At 54.5% G+C, this 18,858-nt stretch overlaps 4 protein-coding genes across 4 annotated transcripts; 1 reads left to right on the top strand and 3 right to left on the bottom strand.

Moving 5' to 3' along the window:
- Positions 1–157: 157 nt before the first annotated feature.
- On the top strand, positions 158–2,165 carry BDZ83DRAFT_554245 (KRI1-like family C-terminal-domain-containing protein; the record flags this gene model as incomplete). Its single annotated transcript, XM_060503511.1, has 2 exons — positions 158–329; positions 406–2,165. Coding segments are annotated over 2 exons (1,932 nt in total), but the record flags the coding sequence as incomplete, so codon positions are not given.
- Positions 2,166–2,850: 685 nt separating this feature from the next.
- BDZ83DRAFT_715160 (fungal-specific transcription factor domain-containing protein) lies at positions 2,851–6,219 on the bottom strand (the record flags this gene model as incomplete). The annotated part of the gene is made up of 2 exons (XM_060511717.1): positions 2,851–4,990; positions 5,048–6,219. 2 exons carry the CDS (start codon positions 6,217–6,219, stop codon positions 2,851–2,853), a joined length of 3,312 nt encoding a protein of 1,103 aa, XP_060371353.1.
- A 3,997-nt stretch (positions 6,220–10,216) lies between these two features.
- Positions 10,217–10,774, bottom strand: BDZ83DRAFT_646263 (uncharacterized protein; the record flags this gene model as incomplete). The annotated part of the gene is made up of 1 exon (XM_060509943.1): positions 10,217–10,774. The coding sequence occupies one exon, from the start codon at positions 10,772–10,774 to the stop codon at positions 10,217–10,219; it is 558 nt and encodes a 185-aa protein (XP_060371352.1).
- A 659-nt stretch (positions 10,775–11,433) lies between these two features.
- On the bottom strand, positions 11,434–11,931 carry BDZ83DRAFT_725819 (uncharacterized protein; the record flags this gene model as incomplete). Its single annotated transcript, XM_060512743.1, has 1 exon — positions 11,434–11,931. One exon carries the CDS (start codon positions 11,929–11,931, stop codon positions 11,434–11,436), a length of 498 nt encoding a protein of 165 aa, XP_060371351.1.
- Positions 11,932–18,858: the final 6,927 nt, after the last annotated feature.

Below are 18,858 nucleotides of genomic sequence, written 5' to 3'. Positions count from 1 at the left end.
GGCTAAGCGGCAGAAAAAAAAAAGTTGCTTGACCACCTTTGGGATCATCAATTCTGGAGGGTCCCTTCCCGCGACTTGCAAGACTTCACTTTCTTTCGTTTGCGACGAAGTATTGTGCACATAGACTTCCTAAACCAGGGGAAGTAACTTTGTCAAGATGGCACAGGAAACGAAAAAGGAGAAGGCTCCCAAGAAGGTCAACCTTTTGGACGACAGCGACTCGGATAGCGAAGATGGAGGGGCAGACATCGCGGCGCCGACACTGAAGGTCAACGAGGAGTACGCCAAGCGCTTCGAGCACAACAAGAAGCGCGAGGAGATGCACAGACGTAGGTTCAAACCAATTGATTTCATCACCAGCAAATTACGAGGGGCAGAATTCTAACAATGGCGGTTACCACACAGTCGAGGAAAAGTTCAAGAAGCCCGGCAAAGGCAAGCAGGCCGACGAAGACGACTCTGATGGCGACTCGTCCTCCTCAGACGAGACCGAAGACGAAGACGGCTTTCTCGCGACGGAGGACCTGGACGCCCAGATCTCCGCCACCCTCAGCGCGATCAAGAACAAGGACCCCCGCGTCCTCGACAAGAACTTCTCCTTCTTCCCGGAGGCTGCCGCTGGCGCCGCTGCGGCCGCCGGCGAGGCCACGCCCTCCAAGACGAAGAAGGAGAAGCCCATGTTCCTCAAGGACTACCACCGCGAAAAGATCCTCGCAGGCGGCGTCGGCGCCTCGGACGACGAGGACGACGACGCACCCGCCCCGCCGCAGACGTACAACCAGGAGCAGGACGCCCTCAAGAAGTCCATCATCTCGGAGATCAACAAGGCGGCCGACGGCGGCTCCGACGACGACGAGGAGGGCGAGGACTTTGTCAAGCGGAAACCGGGACAAAAGGTCGCCAAGATTGCAGACGGCCCCGCCGTGGACGGCGTGCACCCTGCCCGCGCGGCGCAGGTGAACAAGAAAACCAAGAAGCAAATCACCGAAGACGACATCAAAAACGCCGACCGCGACCCGGAGCTCTTCCTCTCCAACTTCATGGCCGCCCGCGCCTGGACCGAAGGCGGCGAACACAACTGGAAGGCATTTGACTCGGACGAGGGCGAGGGCGACGAGGGCGAGCTCTACGACAAGTTCGAGGAGGCCTACAACCTCCGTTTCGAGGATCCTGCGAAATCAAACGCCGCGCTCAAGACGTACTCGCGTGAGATTGTCAGCGCCCGCTCCGTCCGCAAGGAGGCCGCCACGTCGCGTCGCAAGCAGCGTGACAACGAGCGGGAGAAGAAGGAGGCCGAGAAGGCGGAGCGTAAAGAAGAAAAGGCCAGGCTGCGCAGGCTGAAGCTCGAGGAGGCCGAGGAGAAGCTCAAGAAGATTAAGCACGCTGCCGGTTTGCGGGGCGAGGAGCTCAAGGACGACGAGTGGTTGCGCTTCCTGAACGACGCGTGGGACGACGACCGGTGGGAGAGCGAGATGAAGCGCCGGTTTGGCGAGGAGTACTACGCCGAGGTCGAGGGCGGCGCCGAATCGGACGACGAAGAGGATGCGGCGGAAGACGGCAAGACGACGAAGAAGAGCAAGCCCAGGAAGCCAAAGTGGGACGACGACATTGACATCAACGACATCATTCCCGACTTCAAGGACGACACGGAAAACCCGCAAATCACACTCTCCGACGACGAGGGAGCAGCAGCCGCCGAAGACAACGACTCCAACGACTCAGACTCGGACTCCCGCCCCTCCAAAAAGCGCAAAACCACAAAAGACCTCAAAAAGGACCGCCTCTCGGCCAAAAAAGCAGCAAAGCTCCAACGCGCCAAGCTCGAAGCCCTCGTCGACGCCAAAATGGACCTCGATGTCGCGGACATCCCCGGCTCCTCGTCCCTCCACAAATCCGCCACCGAAGCCGCGGCCGCCAACGAGGTCCCCGCCTTCCGCTACCGCGAGACCTCCCCGCAGGCCTTCGGCATGACGGCCCGCGACATCCTCCTCGCGCCCTCGGACGCGGCGCTCAACAGCTTCGCCGGCCTCAAGAAGCTCGCCACCTTCCGCGACCAGGAGAAGAAGCGCAAGGATAAGAAGAGGCTCGGTAAGAAGGCGAGGCTCAGGCAGTGGCGGAGGGAGCACTTCGGGGAAGAGTTTGAGAGGACGGGGCCGACGTTTGGGTTGGAGGATGTGGAGATCAAGGAGAAGAAGGGGCGCAAGAGGGGTGCGAAGCGCGCCGCGCAGGAGAAGCGCGAGGGTGGTGGAGAGGGAGAAGAGGATGTCGAGGATGGTGGTGCTGCGCTTGATGGTGGGAAGAAGCGGAAGAGGTCTAGGGGGAAGAAGAAGGCTGATGAGGGTGTCGCCGCGGAGTGAGTAAAGGGGAGGGAAGAAGTTTGTGGTAGTGTTTTCTCCTCGTTGTTGGTGTTGTTGTTTGCATAAAAAAGGCTTCGTTCGGGTACCCAAAAAAAAGTAGTTCATTTAGACCACAACGATACCATGGACAGATTTGGTTCTCTCGGTTGTAAAATCTCACATCAAAATGTTATCTAGTCGGAGGGGACATCATAATTTGCAGATGTTCGTTCTTTCGATATTTTGCATTAAGAGTTTCGGTGGTGGTGGTGGTATCTCACAAGAAGAAAATGTGCAGGGGAAAATCCGCTAAGCTAAGACCGCATGAGATTTTTTCTCCTTTTCCCCTTCTCCCGTCCATGTTCCCGTGCCATGCCATGCCCATCCGTCTTTTTCCCCATCATATACGTCATAAGCTCGGAAAAGAAAATGGAGAAAAGGATTCTCCGAGACAAGATGTACAGTGCAAAGTTAATACAATGCTTCAGAGGGCGGACACCTTCTACAACAAAGCTCATCGTGCTCCGTGATGCAACCCGCTGCCAAACATGTTGCCGAACCCGTCAATATTCATACCCATGTCCTGCCCGATCTCGGGCGGCTCCATGTTAAACGGCATGAACCACGCCGTTGACGCCTCTTGGCCTCCGAACCCCATGCCCTCCCCGTGTCCGTGGCCGGGCCCGCCCATGCCATTGGGACCGCCGCGCGAGGGACGCGAGCGGGCGCCGTCTCTGTGCGCTCCCGGTGCGCTGTGGGCGCTGCTCGGCATGCCGTCCCAGTCGATGCCGTCAAAGTGGCTCATGTTGCCCTGTTCCATGGAGTACCCGCCAAATACGAGCTGTCGGTCCAGGGGCTGCAAGATGCCGTTCTGTTGATTCATCGACATGTTGAGCAAGTCGGGAGAGAAGAATGACGGTGTGCCCGGGTGATGGTGCCCGTACTGGCTGACGGCGATGGGACTGATGGGAGATAAGGCGTGGTAGTTGGAGCCCTGCGAATGCGGCACTGTGAGGGGGTTGAAGCTGGTCGGCCCGCTGGTCTGGCCGCCGAGCGAGCCCTGCTGCATGCCTCTCTGCTGTTGCATGCGGGCGCTCAGTTGCTCTTGCGCCGTGGCAGCAACGTTCTCGGTGGAAAGCGGTTCCAGCTGGCTTCCATCTGCTCTCATGCCCGGAGTGCCGAGTTTCTTTCCGACAAAAGACTTGCGCTTGAGCGGGTTTGGCCTGGACGAGTTGCCTTCTGTGCTGCGAGGTGGCGACAAACTCGTGAAGTATTCCTCCACGGTGTGCAATTCTGGCTTCTGCTCCAACACGGCGTCGTCGCCCTTCTCTTTCTTCTTCGTAGATGCCGGGTCGGAAAAGTCGGATTGTGAAACGCCGTGGGGGTATCGGTCGAACCAGTCACCGTACTGGAAGATGGGGGACGCCGTTGACGTCTCCTTTGTCGAATTGCCTTGTCTGGCGGCATCGGCGTATGTCCTGTATTGCTCACGGAGGTTCTCAGACATGTAGTGGAACATGCCCCAATACCTCTTCATCTTTGAAAGAAACTTGACATTTGTCGCTAGATTTCGTTTTGATGCTGCCTCAATGGCAGGATTGCCAGAGAAGATGCCGAGTATGTGAATCGTGCCAGACGAAAAGGCGCAGTAGCCGACAAAGGGGGCAGTCACCATGTGAGACTCGGCGTCTTTGAGAACCTCGGAAATCCTGTTGGCGGCTGCAAATGTCTTGTCGCCTGCCTTGGCGACAAACTCCCGAGGAACACCTTGCGCGGCGGGGCTGTTTGGCGTTGAAACGGCAACTCGGTTGAGAAATAGAACGTTTTGCTGCATCGCGATGTGGAGGAACAAGAATTGATTTGCCATCTTTTCCGTGTCGTGAAGTGCGACGTTCTCGGGTGAGTAGCGAAGAAATTCCGGGAGGTTGTCGAGCAAATCTTCAGACTGCTGCAGCAACTTGGTATATTCAGATTCGGGGCTCCAGATGGGATGGGGGTCGAGCTCCTTTCCTCCTTGGTTCAGATAGTTGATGACTCTACCCCAGAGAGAGATGGTCTTGATCATGTGAGCGGCAACGCCCATGTTGTCTTTGGCGTCGGCCATCTGGCCATCCTCAGCAGACACGGGATGAGGTACCTTGCCCTTGAGAGTTTCCGTCGGCGCTGGCATATCGAGCTGGAAGTATTTTTCTTTGATCGGTAGAGGAATTTCAATCGTCTCTTCCCTCACAAAGGTAGGTCGTTCGGTACCAGAGGAGTTGAACCGGTCCATGAGGAAGCATGCCCACATTGTCCGGCGCCGGATCTCGCGGTCGATAAAACTCAGCTGCGATGCTCCGCTACGGTTCAGGGGATCGTGATCCAAGTCCTTGTGAAGTTGTAGAGCAAACGCCATACGGATTGCTTGGCCTCCTAGAGCCCAGCTCCTACCGCCATGGCAAGTACCAAATTCGTGAAGGCCGAGGATAAGTAGACATGTTAGTATCGTGATGTTGGGCCACTCGTATCGCCTGGTGCAGATATCCCGGGCATGCGACGCCCACTCCTCTCCACGAAGAAAGTTCGGTGATGAGTTGTTGAGTTTCGGGTGGCTGGAAAAGCGGGCGGCTATCGCGCAAACGGACAGTATGAGCACTGGCGGAAGCGTGCCAGCTCTGCATGTTCAAAATCAGCACTTGAATTAATAGCAAACTCTCACGAGACAAACATACCTGAGTTTTCTCATGTAACTGGGCTTGTGAAGTAGGTGGTATGCTTGGCCGTAAATGTTCTCGAAAAATACCTCGGCTAAATGTTCCTGAATTTCCTTGGACGGAAGTGCATCGAGCCCCTCCAGGAAGAGCTTGTTCTCCTCCGCTTCCTGCGCTTGCAACGACAAGTTCTTGTTTGGCGTGTCAATCCTCGTCTTGGCCGGCGCTTTTGCCCAGTGGTCGAGATCCTGGCCAAATGCCTCGTCGGCAACTCGCTTCTTGGAGTTGGCTTTAGCTGCGGGGAGGGATCCCGGAATTGCCGGCTTAACCACGGCGCGGGTCAGCGACACCGCGTTGGAGTCTTGTTCGTTTTTCGGCACAATCTTTATGATGCGCTCCTCCATGCGCTTCAGTCGCTTGTCCAACATGGCCATGTAGTCGGTCCTCGGTGCGGCTTTCCTGGTTGTCACCTTGTACACGCAGGGAATCCGTGATCGAAGGCAATGCTTGCACGCCGGCTTCTCTCCCGAACAGCGAATCTTTTTACGTCGACATGCGATGCATGCTAGAGGAAGTCGCTTTCGTTCTTTGCCGGCCTTGGTTTTCAACTCGCTCCATGCGGGCGTCTGGTCTGTCTTGTCGTCCTTGGATTTGCCGCCCAGATCGGACCCGTTGCCGGCGATTTGCGTAGGTAGGCCAAACTCATCGGCACCGGCATCCTCGAGTGGATTGTGCTCGGCGTGGCCGCTGTCCTGGCTGCCATCTTCCGAGGTAATGATGCTATGGCGGCGCTGGTTCATGGCCTGCGCAAAACCGACAGGCATGACTGTTATTGAGTTTTGGCGGCCACCGATGGAGGAGACGGAGGGGCGATGCGAGGTCGGGAACATGTCGGCAGCGTGATCTGGTTCGCCGAGGAACATCATTGCGCTTTGGTCGTCCAGCGGGTTCGGAGGGAAAGAAAAGTCGTCGGCAAAATGGGAGGCATCGACGACGCTGTGGTTCGCGCTGTTGGACCGCATACCGTCATTTGGGGTTCCGGAGGAAAAGGGTTGGTGGGACGCCGAGGAAGTGGTTATATGAGAATGGGCTCCGGGCGAGTCGAGAGCGTGGGCATGAGCGTGCTGCTGCGAATATTCGAGACTGACAGCTCTGAGTTGTTGGCTTTGGAGATGCTGCAGGCTTGATGACATTGTCCTTTGTCATGCACGAATCAAGGGGATGATCAACGGAGAGGCGACAGTGGAAGAAGACGGTGCCGAGCGAGCTGGCAAGCTGGCTCCCCGCACAACGCCGGCGCTGAGGACGGCGTTCGTCCCTGTCCCTGTTTATGCCTTTGGACCGCGGTCACCGGTGTAAGTGTGAGTTGGAGCAGTGGGGGAAGAGGGTCACAGCGGTTGCAAGGAAGAGGCACCAGGCGGCGGAAAGGCTCGTTGATGATGGCTGGTATTGATGTCGAGGCCGAGGAATAATCAATCCGGTCGCGTGCGCACTCCTTGGCCGTCGGTGATGAAGATGTTGTCGTCCCGTCTAGTGTTCTCGAAAGAATAAGAAGAGGAATGTTCCACAAAGCTGGCGACAGTAGTACAAAGTTAAGAAAGAACCGGGACTGGATGGGTGGGCGGGGGGCGGAGAGGAGAAGAGGCGTCCGGTCGAGATTTGTCGGAGAAGAGGAACTCTGACTCGACCACTGATTGAGCAGCAAATAGAGAATAAAAAAAATAAAAATAAAAAAATAAAACCCTCCTACCAGAGACGCAGAGGGGCGCAAGACTGGGTCTAGGTCTAGGTCAAGGTCCAGGTTTAGGTGGTCAAGGGAAAGAAAACCAAACCAAACCAGCGGAGCAGATTTGTGATGCTCACTGCTCAGAGAGGAGAAAGATAGGTGATGGGGAATGTCGCCGGCTTGTTCGTGCAGCAAAAACTGGGGTTGGGGAGGGACGGCCGGCCGGGGAGGGGGAGGGGGCGTCGCACAGAGAATGGAAGGATGTAAGGGGGGTGTGGTAATCGGCGACCTGTGATTGCTCGGAAGGGGCGCGGATGCACCAATCCAAGTGGGCGCAGCTGTGGAGCTGCAGGTTGCAGGCGTGCGGTCCACTGTCAGGCGCGGGGGCGTATGTACACGGCGTGCAGGTGGGAGAAGAGTTGGAGACCTTTTTTCCCACACTTCTTTCTTGAACTTCTCAGCACCGCTGCACCTCAACTTGCAGGGGGGGGGGCTCAAGCAATGGGATCGGAAGCGTTTTCGGCGGTCAAATTGTGGGGTGCCGTGGGTGCGTGGGTGCTTCGCTGGAACACGGCCGGGGGGAGTTAGGCGGGTGACGCTGTGACGGTCGTCGAGGTCACTTGAGATGTGCGTCTGTCGTCTGCGTCTACTTCTGCGTCCGCTTTTGCTTCTGCTTCTGCGTCTCCGCCTGCGCTTTCCTTAGTATCTATTCGTAAGGTATGGACAGAGGATGTGGTTTTGCGAAGTGCACACTCAATGTAGCCAAGGTGCTCTCTGCAGGCTCGGTAAGTACCGCACTCACTCACCTCTGACTTTCTCTTTCTCTCCCTCTTCTAACCTAGGTATTTCGCATACGATAGTACTTCTGTGGCGTTTTCAACCGAGGCTTTCCCAGTCTATCCAATTCGCCGGCAATTAAGGTTCTGCTGTTGTTGCTCCTTCAGGAATCTGGTCAGGGGATGTCTCTTGGGCCTGCTGCTTGTTGATGCTGACAGAATGCTCACAGCGGTGCTGACTGTTCCTACGACGGGGTCTGCCTCTCAGGCACGGCCCAAGGTAAGAATAGCGGTCCCCGTCGTCCTCCACGGTGGGGCTGTGTCTCTCTCCAGGTTTGAATGTCGACTCTCTTTGCCTCGTCTCGTGATTTCCAGATGAGGGACCAGATGCCCAGAAACCTTATGTACACAATAAGGTAATCCAGCCGCAGACGATGTATCTGTACGGGTTCAACCTCTCTCTGGTAACTCTCACCGCGGGATGAGTGTGCGTATGGCTAACTAGTTTGTCGTACGTCGTATACCAGGTTGATTGATAGGTTTCTCGTCTTCCTGTGGCTTGTCGGGCTGCCCAGGTGTTGCCGTGGACTTGCAGAGTGGAGAGTACGGATGCTTTGCCATGTACCAGCACTAGAGGCTTGGGGTGGCTGTGGCTTTGACCGTGGGAAGATTTGTTCCGCCCTTTCACACTGAGACTCGGTGACAAGTGTTGGTTTGGATCAAGTCGAAAAGGCGAGCTAGTATAACCGGAAACAATAAATTGCAAAAGTGTGACGTGTGTAAAGATGTGCGGGCGATGCCTCCAAGATCTGCCAAGCTTTTCAAGCGCGCAGGAGATATCCGTTATGCCGTACAGAGTAGAGGAGGTATCTGTACTCGTCCCAACCCAATTGAGAGTGGGCGTGGGGCTTTATAAAAATCGTTCGAGGTACGGATAGAGAGGCTGCATAAACGGATACAACTGCAAAGTTTGAGCCAACTTCATCGAGATACAACAGCATCCAAGATGGTGCAAACATCATACCGCCAGAACTGAGCTTCACTTACAAACCACACAACACCTACACTGCCAGCTTCAACAAGCCCAGTCCCTGCAACCCGACTCAAGTGTCTCGTATGTTCATATGCCTGTATGGAAAGGGGAGGGTTTGGAAGCTCCGGGAGGGTGAACAGGACAAATGTGGGAGATAGACCGAGGTTCCATATCGAGGTCAGACATTTTTTGCTAGATATGAAGGGCGCGCGGCAACAAAAAAAAAAGAGATACGCAACCCAGCTTGTCTCTTCCATAGTAAAGACACGCCCACCAACATGGTGATACCTGAAAAATAGACTTCCACCCTTAAGTCCCTGAAGTCAACCTGAACGTTACATTCAGCGGCCCAACGACAAACATGTCTGGTTGTATGATCGATACTTCGATTCACTGTAGCCAACGAACGCATCGACTGTAGTCCATTTGACTCAACGTCCACGGCAAGAGACAATTAATAACATTGAGCTGTTTGCGATCCTCGTAAGCACACTTGTCGGACCGCGTTCGGTCAGCAATTGTTCCTCCACTCGCCTCTTCGGCCATGAACAGACCCAGATTGATCCTCGCGTCTCTCCAACCAAATCGATCCAGACACGGCCAGAGTCTTCGATGGTTGAGTTCTCGCCGACTCTGGTCTAGCACTCTAGGTAGCTGGCTAGGGCTGCCCCTTGATTTTCGGTGGTGACCGCTGCAGATGAAAGGTTCTCCAGTGCCATCCCAACCCAAGGCCCACGATGGCAGTGCGAACAGATGTGGATGCCTCCACCACCACAAAGTGGGTGGGAGAGCCGGGGGGCACTGGACATCCACGCCAGAATGTGGGACCAAGAGTCGAAGGGGGATCCTGGGGCACGCGCCTAATCAGGGTTGAATCGGGGGGATCAAGTGGGAGAGCCGGAAGCCCAGTGGATCCGCAACCAGAGGCAACTTCCGAGACTCTCCCGGTACGAGTGGGTACCCATGCGCCGTGCCCAGACTAAAATACTAATGTACGAGGATGCCATGATATTCTGGTGAGCCGTTAACATTGACCAATTTCTGTCGAGTCTGTAAAGACATGGGTATCGAATTAAAGCCAGATAGACCGAGTTCGACTGTGCGCTTCTCCGTTGACCGTGGTGTGGCATATGTTGAGGCGCGGACAGGGATTAAACGTTCCGGGTGCCAAGCGTGTGTAGAATCCAGAGGTCCGCCGTTGCATTTGGTGGCATGCCGTGGTCTATTCAGACTTATTCTTGGCCGTCGGTTCGGTATGATTTCTACAGTCGCATTCCAGCGGCGAGCTAGAAAGAACACCAACGTTTTGCGGAGAAACGGGACAGGCACTCGCCGTTCTATGAATGGCGCATCGACAAAAATTGCAAACACCAGCCCATCCTAGGAGGTATAAGCAGGTGATCTTGCGGCCATGTGTCTCCGCCGCAGAGAGGCATCCCAAGAGGGATCATGAAAGGTGGTTGGCCGCCTGCGGCTGATCCCCTGTAACCCTACTACAGTGCTACCGTGTTTGGGGCCTCAGATATGTGGTGGAATCTCATCCTCGTCACGTCAGTGTCTACTCCGTACACCGTTGCTTGTGTTGCATCTCAGCAAAGTGCCAAAGAAGGCCGCCGTCAACCTGCCATGGCCTACCTGGTCGGCCGCGGGTCCCATCAGGAACGGTCAGAGCAGGGCGGCAGCGGCCAAGGGACCCCGGAGACGGAACAGGAGCCAGCACTGCAAGCCTGCATCGGTTTGGCCTTGATCCGTGTTTGTTCGGGCTGGCCCAGACCACCCTGCAGCCCTGGTGCCTCGCCTGCTGCAGATTCACAGCCAAGTGTGGTGGATTCTTGTCGACGACGACCGGATCTGTACGGGATGGCGCCCCGATTGCGACCCCTGTAGCCAGTACTTCTTGTTGGGACAAGACTTGAATTGGACTCTGACAATATCTGGTGAAGAGGGAAAAAGTACGAAGTCTCTGAAGAGCCACTAGCTCGGGTTTCAGCGGCGCCAACGGAATGGGGCGTACGGATGGATAGGCGTAGGTAGGCGCGCAGGCAAATCATCTTGTGCTGGTTGTTTGGTTTGGCCGAAGTTGGATCGTGGGGACTAGCACATTGAGGCACATTGCGACCTCGAAGCGTAGCATCTGAGAAGCCTCCGTACATGGTTGCTTGGTTCTTCTTTCGACGTGCGTATTTGAATCCAGCATTGCTGGGATTGGACATCTGGATTCGAGATGGAGCCCAAGGGTGATCTTCCTGAGGGCCGGGGTTCAGGTGGTGTAGCGGACGTCATTCGGTCAAACCAGGGATGGGGTAGCTTCAGTCCTCCTAAAGCGCTGTATATGGTCACGACGGGTCAATGTTGCCAGCACTTTGAGATACGAATCTCCGGGCAGAAAAGCTGGAAGAAAGAATAGAAGTCCTGATGGCTTTGGGCTGAAGTCTGAAGAACGGCTTGGGCCTGAGCCTACGAGGGTGAGGATGAGGCGTACCGATTTCATCAGAGTGGCGGATCGTCTGGAGCGGTCGAAATTCGGGGTTGGCAAGACAAGTTGGAGAAGAGGACCGGATGGGGATGGAGCAGGTAGATCGTGATAATATCCGAGCGTTGATAGGAGGGAAGGATTTTGGTGGAGGTTTGTGAGGGTTGGGGTGTCTGTGTTTGTCTGTCACTCTGTCTGCACGACAGCGACGAAGTAGTGGGAGTGGAAGTGGGAGCGGGAGTGTGGAGGGCAGACGCTAGCAGAGCAGGGCAGACCTGAGCCCAATTGGAAGGACCCACCGTACCTTAGCTAAGGTGCTCCCTTTTATGAGGTAGTGTACCTACCCCTCCAAGCCCCTTCCCCATCTTGTTTTGGGAAAGGACGATGTGGCTGGCACGGCTAGTAGTCGAAACGCAATACATAGACGCTTTGCACATTGAGGCAATGGGGGTAGGTACTGGGGGCTTGATTATTGTTGCTGATGTAAGAGACGCCATGTGGGGAGTCAAAGGCGTGCCTAACTCTACGGACTCGTGACCACAGTCTAAGCAGTAAAGTAGCACGGCACTGCGGCACCTGAGCCTTACTTGGAGAAGGTCTGGCCTGGGCTGTGAGGGTGGAGGGTGTCTTGACTTGGGTTTCCAAGCGTGAGATAGCTTGCTCGCATTGTTTTTGATCCGCGTGGAAAGCACCCAGGTGGAAGGGTCCTGGCAACACAAAGAAGACGGCCTGGATGGGAAGCCACACATGCCAAGATGACAATTCTGAGACCTCCACGTTCAGGAGTCCCGGGAAACAGGTCAACAAGTCAGGAACAGGCCCAGACTCAAAGTCTAGCGGAAGTCCTTGGCACTCATTACATTTCTTTGATCTCTTGATCTCAGGGTTCAACCACATCTGGAATCCGCATGACTCTACCATTCATCTATCCAGGTCAACTTTGAAAACGGTATTGTAGCCTGTAGGTCGATGTATCCCAAGCTCTCCATTTGCAAAGCTCCACGATACCGCAGCAGACTACCAGTACTGTATCGCTACGTGAGTACGGTACATACTAGGATACTGGTACCCACAGGTCCTGAAGATCACTGCGGAAAATAAGGTGCCACAGAACACTACTGCATACGGAGTACACTAATATGAATTTCTCAAGCCACGCGATCAGTGAATGATCAACAGCGGCGTATCTGGAGATGGCTACCTCATACTTGACCCCAGCGGAATCCACTTGCTGTACGGCGGAACTGGCCCCGTTGAGTGAAGGTTCGTGGCTCGGGGACCAGTCCGGGCTCTACCACCAGACAAGGTAAAGGCTCTCGAGCTACAGCTCAACGGCGCAATTACGTGACGCTGCCAGACTACCTTAGCCAGCCGCGCAAGCCGTCAAGCCATCAAAGCCTTGAGCTATTCTTTTCAGTTCAATGTCATGGCTTTGCGGTCGTAGAAGCTCCGAATTGATAGGTTCAAGGAAATTCCGCATTGACATTCCGTATCGGCGATAGGGTTTAATTGGAGTGGAGGGCTTGTGCTCAAGTCGTCACGAGAACGGAAGTATTGGTGACCGTTGACGTCGGACGGCTCTCTAATACCTTACGGTACGTTCCTAGGTCTCGCAAACCTACATTTCGCATTGTCCTGAATGTCGGCCAAATACCAGAAATCGTTCGACTTTCATCGCGCAAGGTAGACTAGCACTAGGGGCAGGCATAACCAATACCACCCCTAATTCGACGGTTGATGATTGACCAGTGCGTAGGACAAGGGGCTGCAGCAAGATCGAAACGGGACACGCTTAATTCCTCCACAAAGTGTCTGCTTGAAAAGTAGGTATTACCTTTGAGGGACTGAACCCAGACGAAAGGTATCTTGGTTAACATACAAACTTCCAAGTGTACGTGCTTGGCATCTCAGATAAAGGTACTTGGGTACGTATAGAGACCCTGTAGAGAGAAAGAGTACCAGTACCTGACAAGCTGAGATGATGTTCGTATCCACTCCAATCAGTCCATCCCTCCTTTCCAATCTTCCCAAGAACGAAGCTTCCTCTTCAGAACCTCGTCGAAGTCTTAAGTAGGTAATGGAAGTCGATCCTTTCGATCTCGGACTTCGAGGCAGGTATGACTTCTATCAGGCACATGAGAGGCTTTCCTCTCCTCACTAGTGATGCATCCGATGCCTTGGAACAGCTCGTATCTGGATGTTCTGACTCTATTACTACTGCATTCTCATTCCGACCTTCTAGGTCCGCTAAAACAACGCGGTTCACGTTTCCCCAGCTCCGGCTTGTGGAATTCTGACCTGGAAATGAATGAAGTTAGCAGCTAGAGGAAAATATTGTTCCACATTTCCTGCCTTAGTGTGTCCCGGCTTCAGATGAGCTGCATTCACATGGCGACTTCCCTACGTGCGTGTGTGCTACCTATCTACCTTACACTACTTGCCCCCCTCCGTGCCCCTCCAACCTCAACCTAAACTACGCAACATCTTGGGCTGCAAGATCATCATCGCCCAGCGTGAACGACTCGTCTGCCGGGTTGTTTCCACATCAACCTCCTGAACATCTCTCCTTTCATCGACCGTAATCCGACTTTCACCTTCTCAGCCCCGCTCCAGTTTGCTTTGACCGACTACGGGAATCGATGTTGTGTTCCCCTTCAGGCCCTTCAGGGACAACATTCCAGGTACAGGGACGAGCAATACCTCCTATGATGTTGGCGACTACATCCCTGGCGGAGCCCCTGAGCGACAATCGAGCTTGTCCTTGACGCCGTCTTGGATCGACTTGTCGAGAAGAGTTTGACACGCCGCCAGCCAGACCATCAAAGTGTCAGTCGCAACGGGAGTGGGAACCGCCGTTGACACGCCACGCCACGCCTACCTATTCTTAACTTCGTTCTAAGTCCCCTTCGAGAAAGGCCGACTTCAGATGAGAGCTGGAGCCCCAATCATGCCCTTCCACCACCGAGAACTTCCTGGGATCGACACATTCTCAACCTCATCAGCGTCGAGGCAGCACGACTGCACTGGGATGGCCCCCAGAGTTGCTCCGGTTTCATACCCACCCTCCGTGCTTGAGACCTGCCTTAACGCTACTTTGTTAAGCCCTCCATCCCTCCCCGGAACCCCCTGACGACTTCCATGGTTGACTTCTTCATCCTCCTCCCGGCGATGACGACTTGCTGATGCGGCCTGTCTCGAGAAATCGCGCCGACCAGGCGGTGCAGCTGAGACCTCTGAATTCCGCCAGATGCCAGCTGCTTGGTGCCAGCCAACGGTATAGATTAGACGGAACAGAGCCAAACAAGACAGTGTATCCCAGGCAAGTACGCGACCTCTTCTCGTTCTTATTCCGTTGTGCTAATGTATCATCACCGATACTAGCGCTCCCGGCGCCAAACACATCATCAACTTCAGAGCCACCACAATCCGTTCGAGATTGAACAACGTTTGTCGACCAGAAGAGCCAACTGCGAAGACGCTGTCATAGGGTTTCTCGCGCCCTCTGACAGGACTGTCCGGGTTGACGACAAGCCCTATGCTTGCTCACCTGTCACCGTCATCTCGGAGGGCTGACGGGGACAAACTATCGTCAACGTCGCATCCACAGGCATTACAACCTTGCTCTGGCTCACCCAAGCTGCCAAACATCACAGATAAAGGCTAAACCATGGTGGTACTCTTCTACGGAGCACTTCTCGACTGTAGTCAACGGACAACTCATCAGGTCAATAATCTTTCGACACTACGAGTGGTTTTTACTTGGCATGTTCGTGTTCCATCTGCCCGCACCCCCTCCTTCGAGGCGACAGTGTTAATTTCATCAGAAGGAATAGGCACGTACCTCGGAGCTTTCCTCGCAAATCTCATCTCGTTGCGTAGTGTACGGCTACACTGCACACATCCCCCGCGCGCCCCAGTCTCTGTCTTTCCCCGACCGCCCTGCTCCTTGTCGATGCTTGGGTAAATGCATGACTGGCTATGCAATTTGCGTGTTGTCGGCGAGAAAGGCTCATCAATCAAGGATGCAACAGCCTGCGTGGTCACATAGGGATCGAGCGATGTACACTACGTCTACATGCAAGCCCGTTCTTCTCCACGAACCCCCGCCGGATGATCTCCATCGCCTCCCCCCTTCCTGACACCTCGCAAAGGGATAGTCATCAAACCCTTGTCATGTTTATCCGCGATACCTCCAAGCAGCAAAGGCTAGCCAGCCTTTTTTTTTTTTTTTTTTTTTTTTTTTCAAAAAACGCTTTGGTGGACCCTTTGCCATTACTGATAAACCCTGTTCCTCAGTAGCGACGCAGCGCAACCGAGCATCCGCGCAGCCGATGAAGGATTTTGAGCTGTGTTAGCCTGTGAGTGGGCAAGCTTTGAAAGGACGATAGTTATGAGTGTGTCGACGAAAACCACATGGGCGCATTCTTCCGAGAGACTACCATGGCACGCGAGGAGCCAAGCGTAGTGTATTGATATGTATAACACGGACCGATATGCTTAGTTTTCGGGACAAGATACCACGGAGTGCGCACGCGGCTGCTTCATGGTCGCCAAAAGGGGTCGGCGTGTGCCACGTACGCCTTCGCGAACTTATGCTTCGGTTCATATCGCGACTTTAGACGGGCTTGAGCCGAGCGTACCGTAGAAGGAGAAAAACTGCTCGGGCGTAACGTAACACGTACATCTCACGGAACGATGCAGCTGTCAAACACGAGGTTGAAGCAGATTGTTTGGCTCGGGGGAGACGTGTTTGGGCTCGATCAGCCAAGTATACGCCTCGCAAGAGACACATGGAGTTGAGGTAGGGAATCTTTATTCGTTCTGCTGGCTTACACAGTAGACAGTAGGAGATGAGTAGGAAGCACACAGGGCCTTGCAGCAGTTATGGTTGGGCAATCCGTCGTCAAGGTCCTACTCGTTGTATCGCCTTTTAGGCGGCCATTGTACTCCGTACACAGTTTACCATCCCGCCTGATATTTGACTTTGGAAGACGGGATGATCTCAGCTCCGGAGACCAAATGTGGTCCCCGACGGACAACATGTTCAGGGCCGCATCCCGTCAGACTCTGAGCAGCGACATTGATCACGCCCATACTGGAGGCGCAGACGACGTGTAGGGACCTCGGGGTGGTTATGTTTTCCTACGATGTATGTCGTCGGCGGCGGAACCCGCAAGGAACTGTCTCCCATGAGACCTTAGTAGCGTCGACGTCGTTCGGTCGTGCGCACCTAGGCGAGGCGAAGTTTGGAGAGCACAGATTTGGAGGGGTAAAAAGCTCCAAAGATGCCTCTGAGTCTTGAGAATGAGGCCCTAGCTGGCCTTACTAAGTCCTTAGCGATGATCACAAACGGTCTTCGTCCCGGAGCCAAATAATTAAGAGACCTTGCTGTGTACAGGCTTACATGACCTAGAAAACAGTCACTTGCCATTGGTCTTCCTCGACTCGCCCTACCAGTAGACGCAATACAACGAATGCAATGGCACTAACGGCGCATCTTCTCGGTGCAATCTGGAATGTTCAAGCGTGCACCTGCCACCTGGTGATCCGGCCGCCCGAGTGGAGAATCCACTCTTCACCCTTATTAGTGTAGGTACTGGCGAATTATCATCACGGCTCCCTGTCGGCACCGTGCCTTTCCTTTACCTGCCTAGGTGGGTGCCTTAGCTAACCGTGAGGTAAGGACACAGGTAAGGATATGCGACGTTTCGATGCCAGCCTGGGAAACAGACTTTTGTCGCACGCCCCCCTTTCCTTCAGTACTGTGGTATGTACCATCGTATATCCCACCCCTCCCGGGGATATTCTCCACTCTCTCCATCATTCCCTGTCATTCCCATTTTTCTCCCGCGCAAGCCCCCCCGTCACTCAATCCCAGCGGACCCACCTCCGTCCGCACGTCCAAAGATACGACTGGCTCTTCACCTCAACGCCACAACCACGGCCCTACGCCTCGATCTGCACTACTAACGATGAGAGACAAGGCTCCGAATCCCTCCTTGCTGCTCGGGCTGGTGGGCTGAAGGAAGGGGTTGACAGGCGTGACAGGCTTCGGAGGGAGGCGGAGACGGAGCAAGGCGACTGGGCCTTCAAGTCTCGGATTCTCGAAAGATGGACGCCAGGCCACCAGCTTTGACTCTACAGCCTTGTCCACAGCCGCAGCCCTTCGGTCTTGGATCCGAAGAGGGCTAGCGAAGATCGCCCGGGGGATGAATTAAGATGATGTTCAAAATCACAGTGAGACTAGTCAGGACCAGGAGGGCTTGTTGCTTAATTTTTTGAACAGAACGCCTTCTCTTTCCTTCCCAACCGCCATCTTGCCTTTCTCCTTTGGGAATGAACGTCCCACGCGCTTCGAGAGGTGCAGGCATACGTTTGGGTACAGATAGACGACGCTCAGACGCGTTCTCTCCCGTGTCCGTACATCCTTCTTCATCTCTCTCTGCCCTCATACCGCGGAGACGCCGTTAGACGTACCCGATGTACTAGGCTCGGAACGCAGGGCCTTGGGGCCGCGCCAGCCTATGGAAGGCCTCATCTCATCATTACGAGCTGGGTTCGAGGAAGGGCGGCGCAACGTTTCCCCCCTAATGGACCATACCGGTTGTTGATATGGCATCCATCTAAGAGAGCCCGCATCTGCCCTGCCCAAGCGGCAGCATGGCCCCCGGAGATCCTGCTCGCGTAACGGTCGTTCCTCATCGGCCCGTCTGCGACTTCATCTCGAGACCCGCCCACCCGTCGTCGTAGGGATCGTGTTTGGCAAAGAGACGAGCTCTGTGTGTCTTCGGAGAGAGCGAGTGCTCGCGTTTTCCGCTTGCTGTGTAGAGAGGCCACCAATCCAGGACATTTCTGAACAGGATCTCTTGCGGGCAAGCCAATGGCGAGACAAGACGATTCAATGAGCCCCTGAATTCTCGCTTTTGTTTGGACGTGCTCGTCCACGTCACTCCAAACAAAGCAGATTCCGAGAGATGCCCGTTGTTTCTGTAGACAGGAATAGAGTCGTCGGTGCAAAGGTTCGCTTCTCTGGGTCATCCAATGGCAGGATGAGACGGGCCTCTCTCTCCTTTCCTTCTCTCATCCGACCTCCTAATTGCTGTATCGAAGGCGGAAGCATCACATCCGGGTCGTGGTTCCCACCAAATCACCACCATCAACCTGGGCATCTCATCTTTCAAGTAAGGGAGTCAGGAATAGAAGCAGGAAGTATCGGCCGTTCCGTCTCGTGAGGTTGGAGAGGGAGAAGAGGGCGGCATAGCCTCCTTTCAGTATCCAACTTCACCGATGAAAAGGACATTGATCCATGACACGCAAAACATAGTTACACACCACCACGGATCCCGAGATCTGGGCATCCCATCGCGGGATCTAAGGTAGAGTTTAAGAATAGACAAAGTCCGGTCGGTCATCCCGTCTTCTTTGTCCAGTTTCCTGGGACGCAACAGACTTCTGTGAGACGGAAAGGGGAAGAGAAGGCATCCAATCGTGGAGCGTAGTCTGTAATGAGAGGTGAACGCTTGACACACGCGAGTGCCTTCCACCCTTCACGATCCTGTTCTCTTGCGCAAGGTAGTTTGTAGTAGACGATGCTATAGATATCGGACACTTATTATCCCCTGATTCCTATCGAAACCCCGCCTACCTAGATGTGAGATGTGTTCAGCCCGAGGGCGGGATATGAGCCTCCTTCGATGCTCCTTCGGGATGGGCTACGTCTCTATCTGTCGACATCATGCTTGTCAGTATCGAAGCAGTCAAAAAGCTCCTCAGGGATCTGGTTCACTAGTCCATCCAAAAGGCGGACGAAAATAGTAAACAAGA

This window comes from Colletotrichum acutatum, assembly GCF_030867785.1.
Source record: "Colletotrichum acutatum strain CBS 112980 chromosome Unknown BDZ83scaffold_3, whole genome shotgun sequence".
Classification (NCBI taxonomy): Eukaryota; Fungi; Ascomycota; class Sordariomycetes; order Glomerellales; family Glomerellaceae; genus Colletotrichum; species Colletotrichum acutatum.
This window is presented reverse-complemented; position numbering and strand designations above follow the sequence as displayed.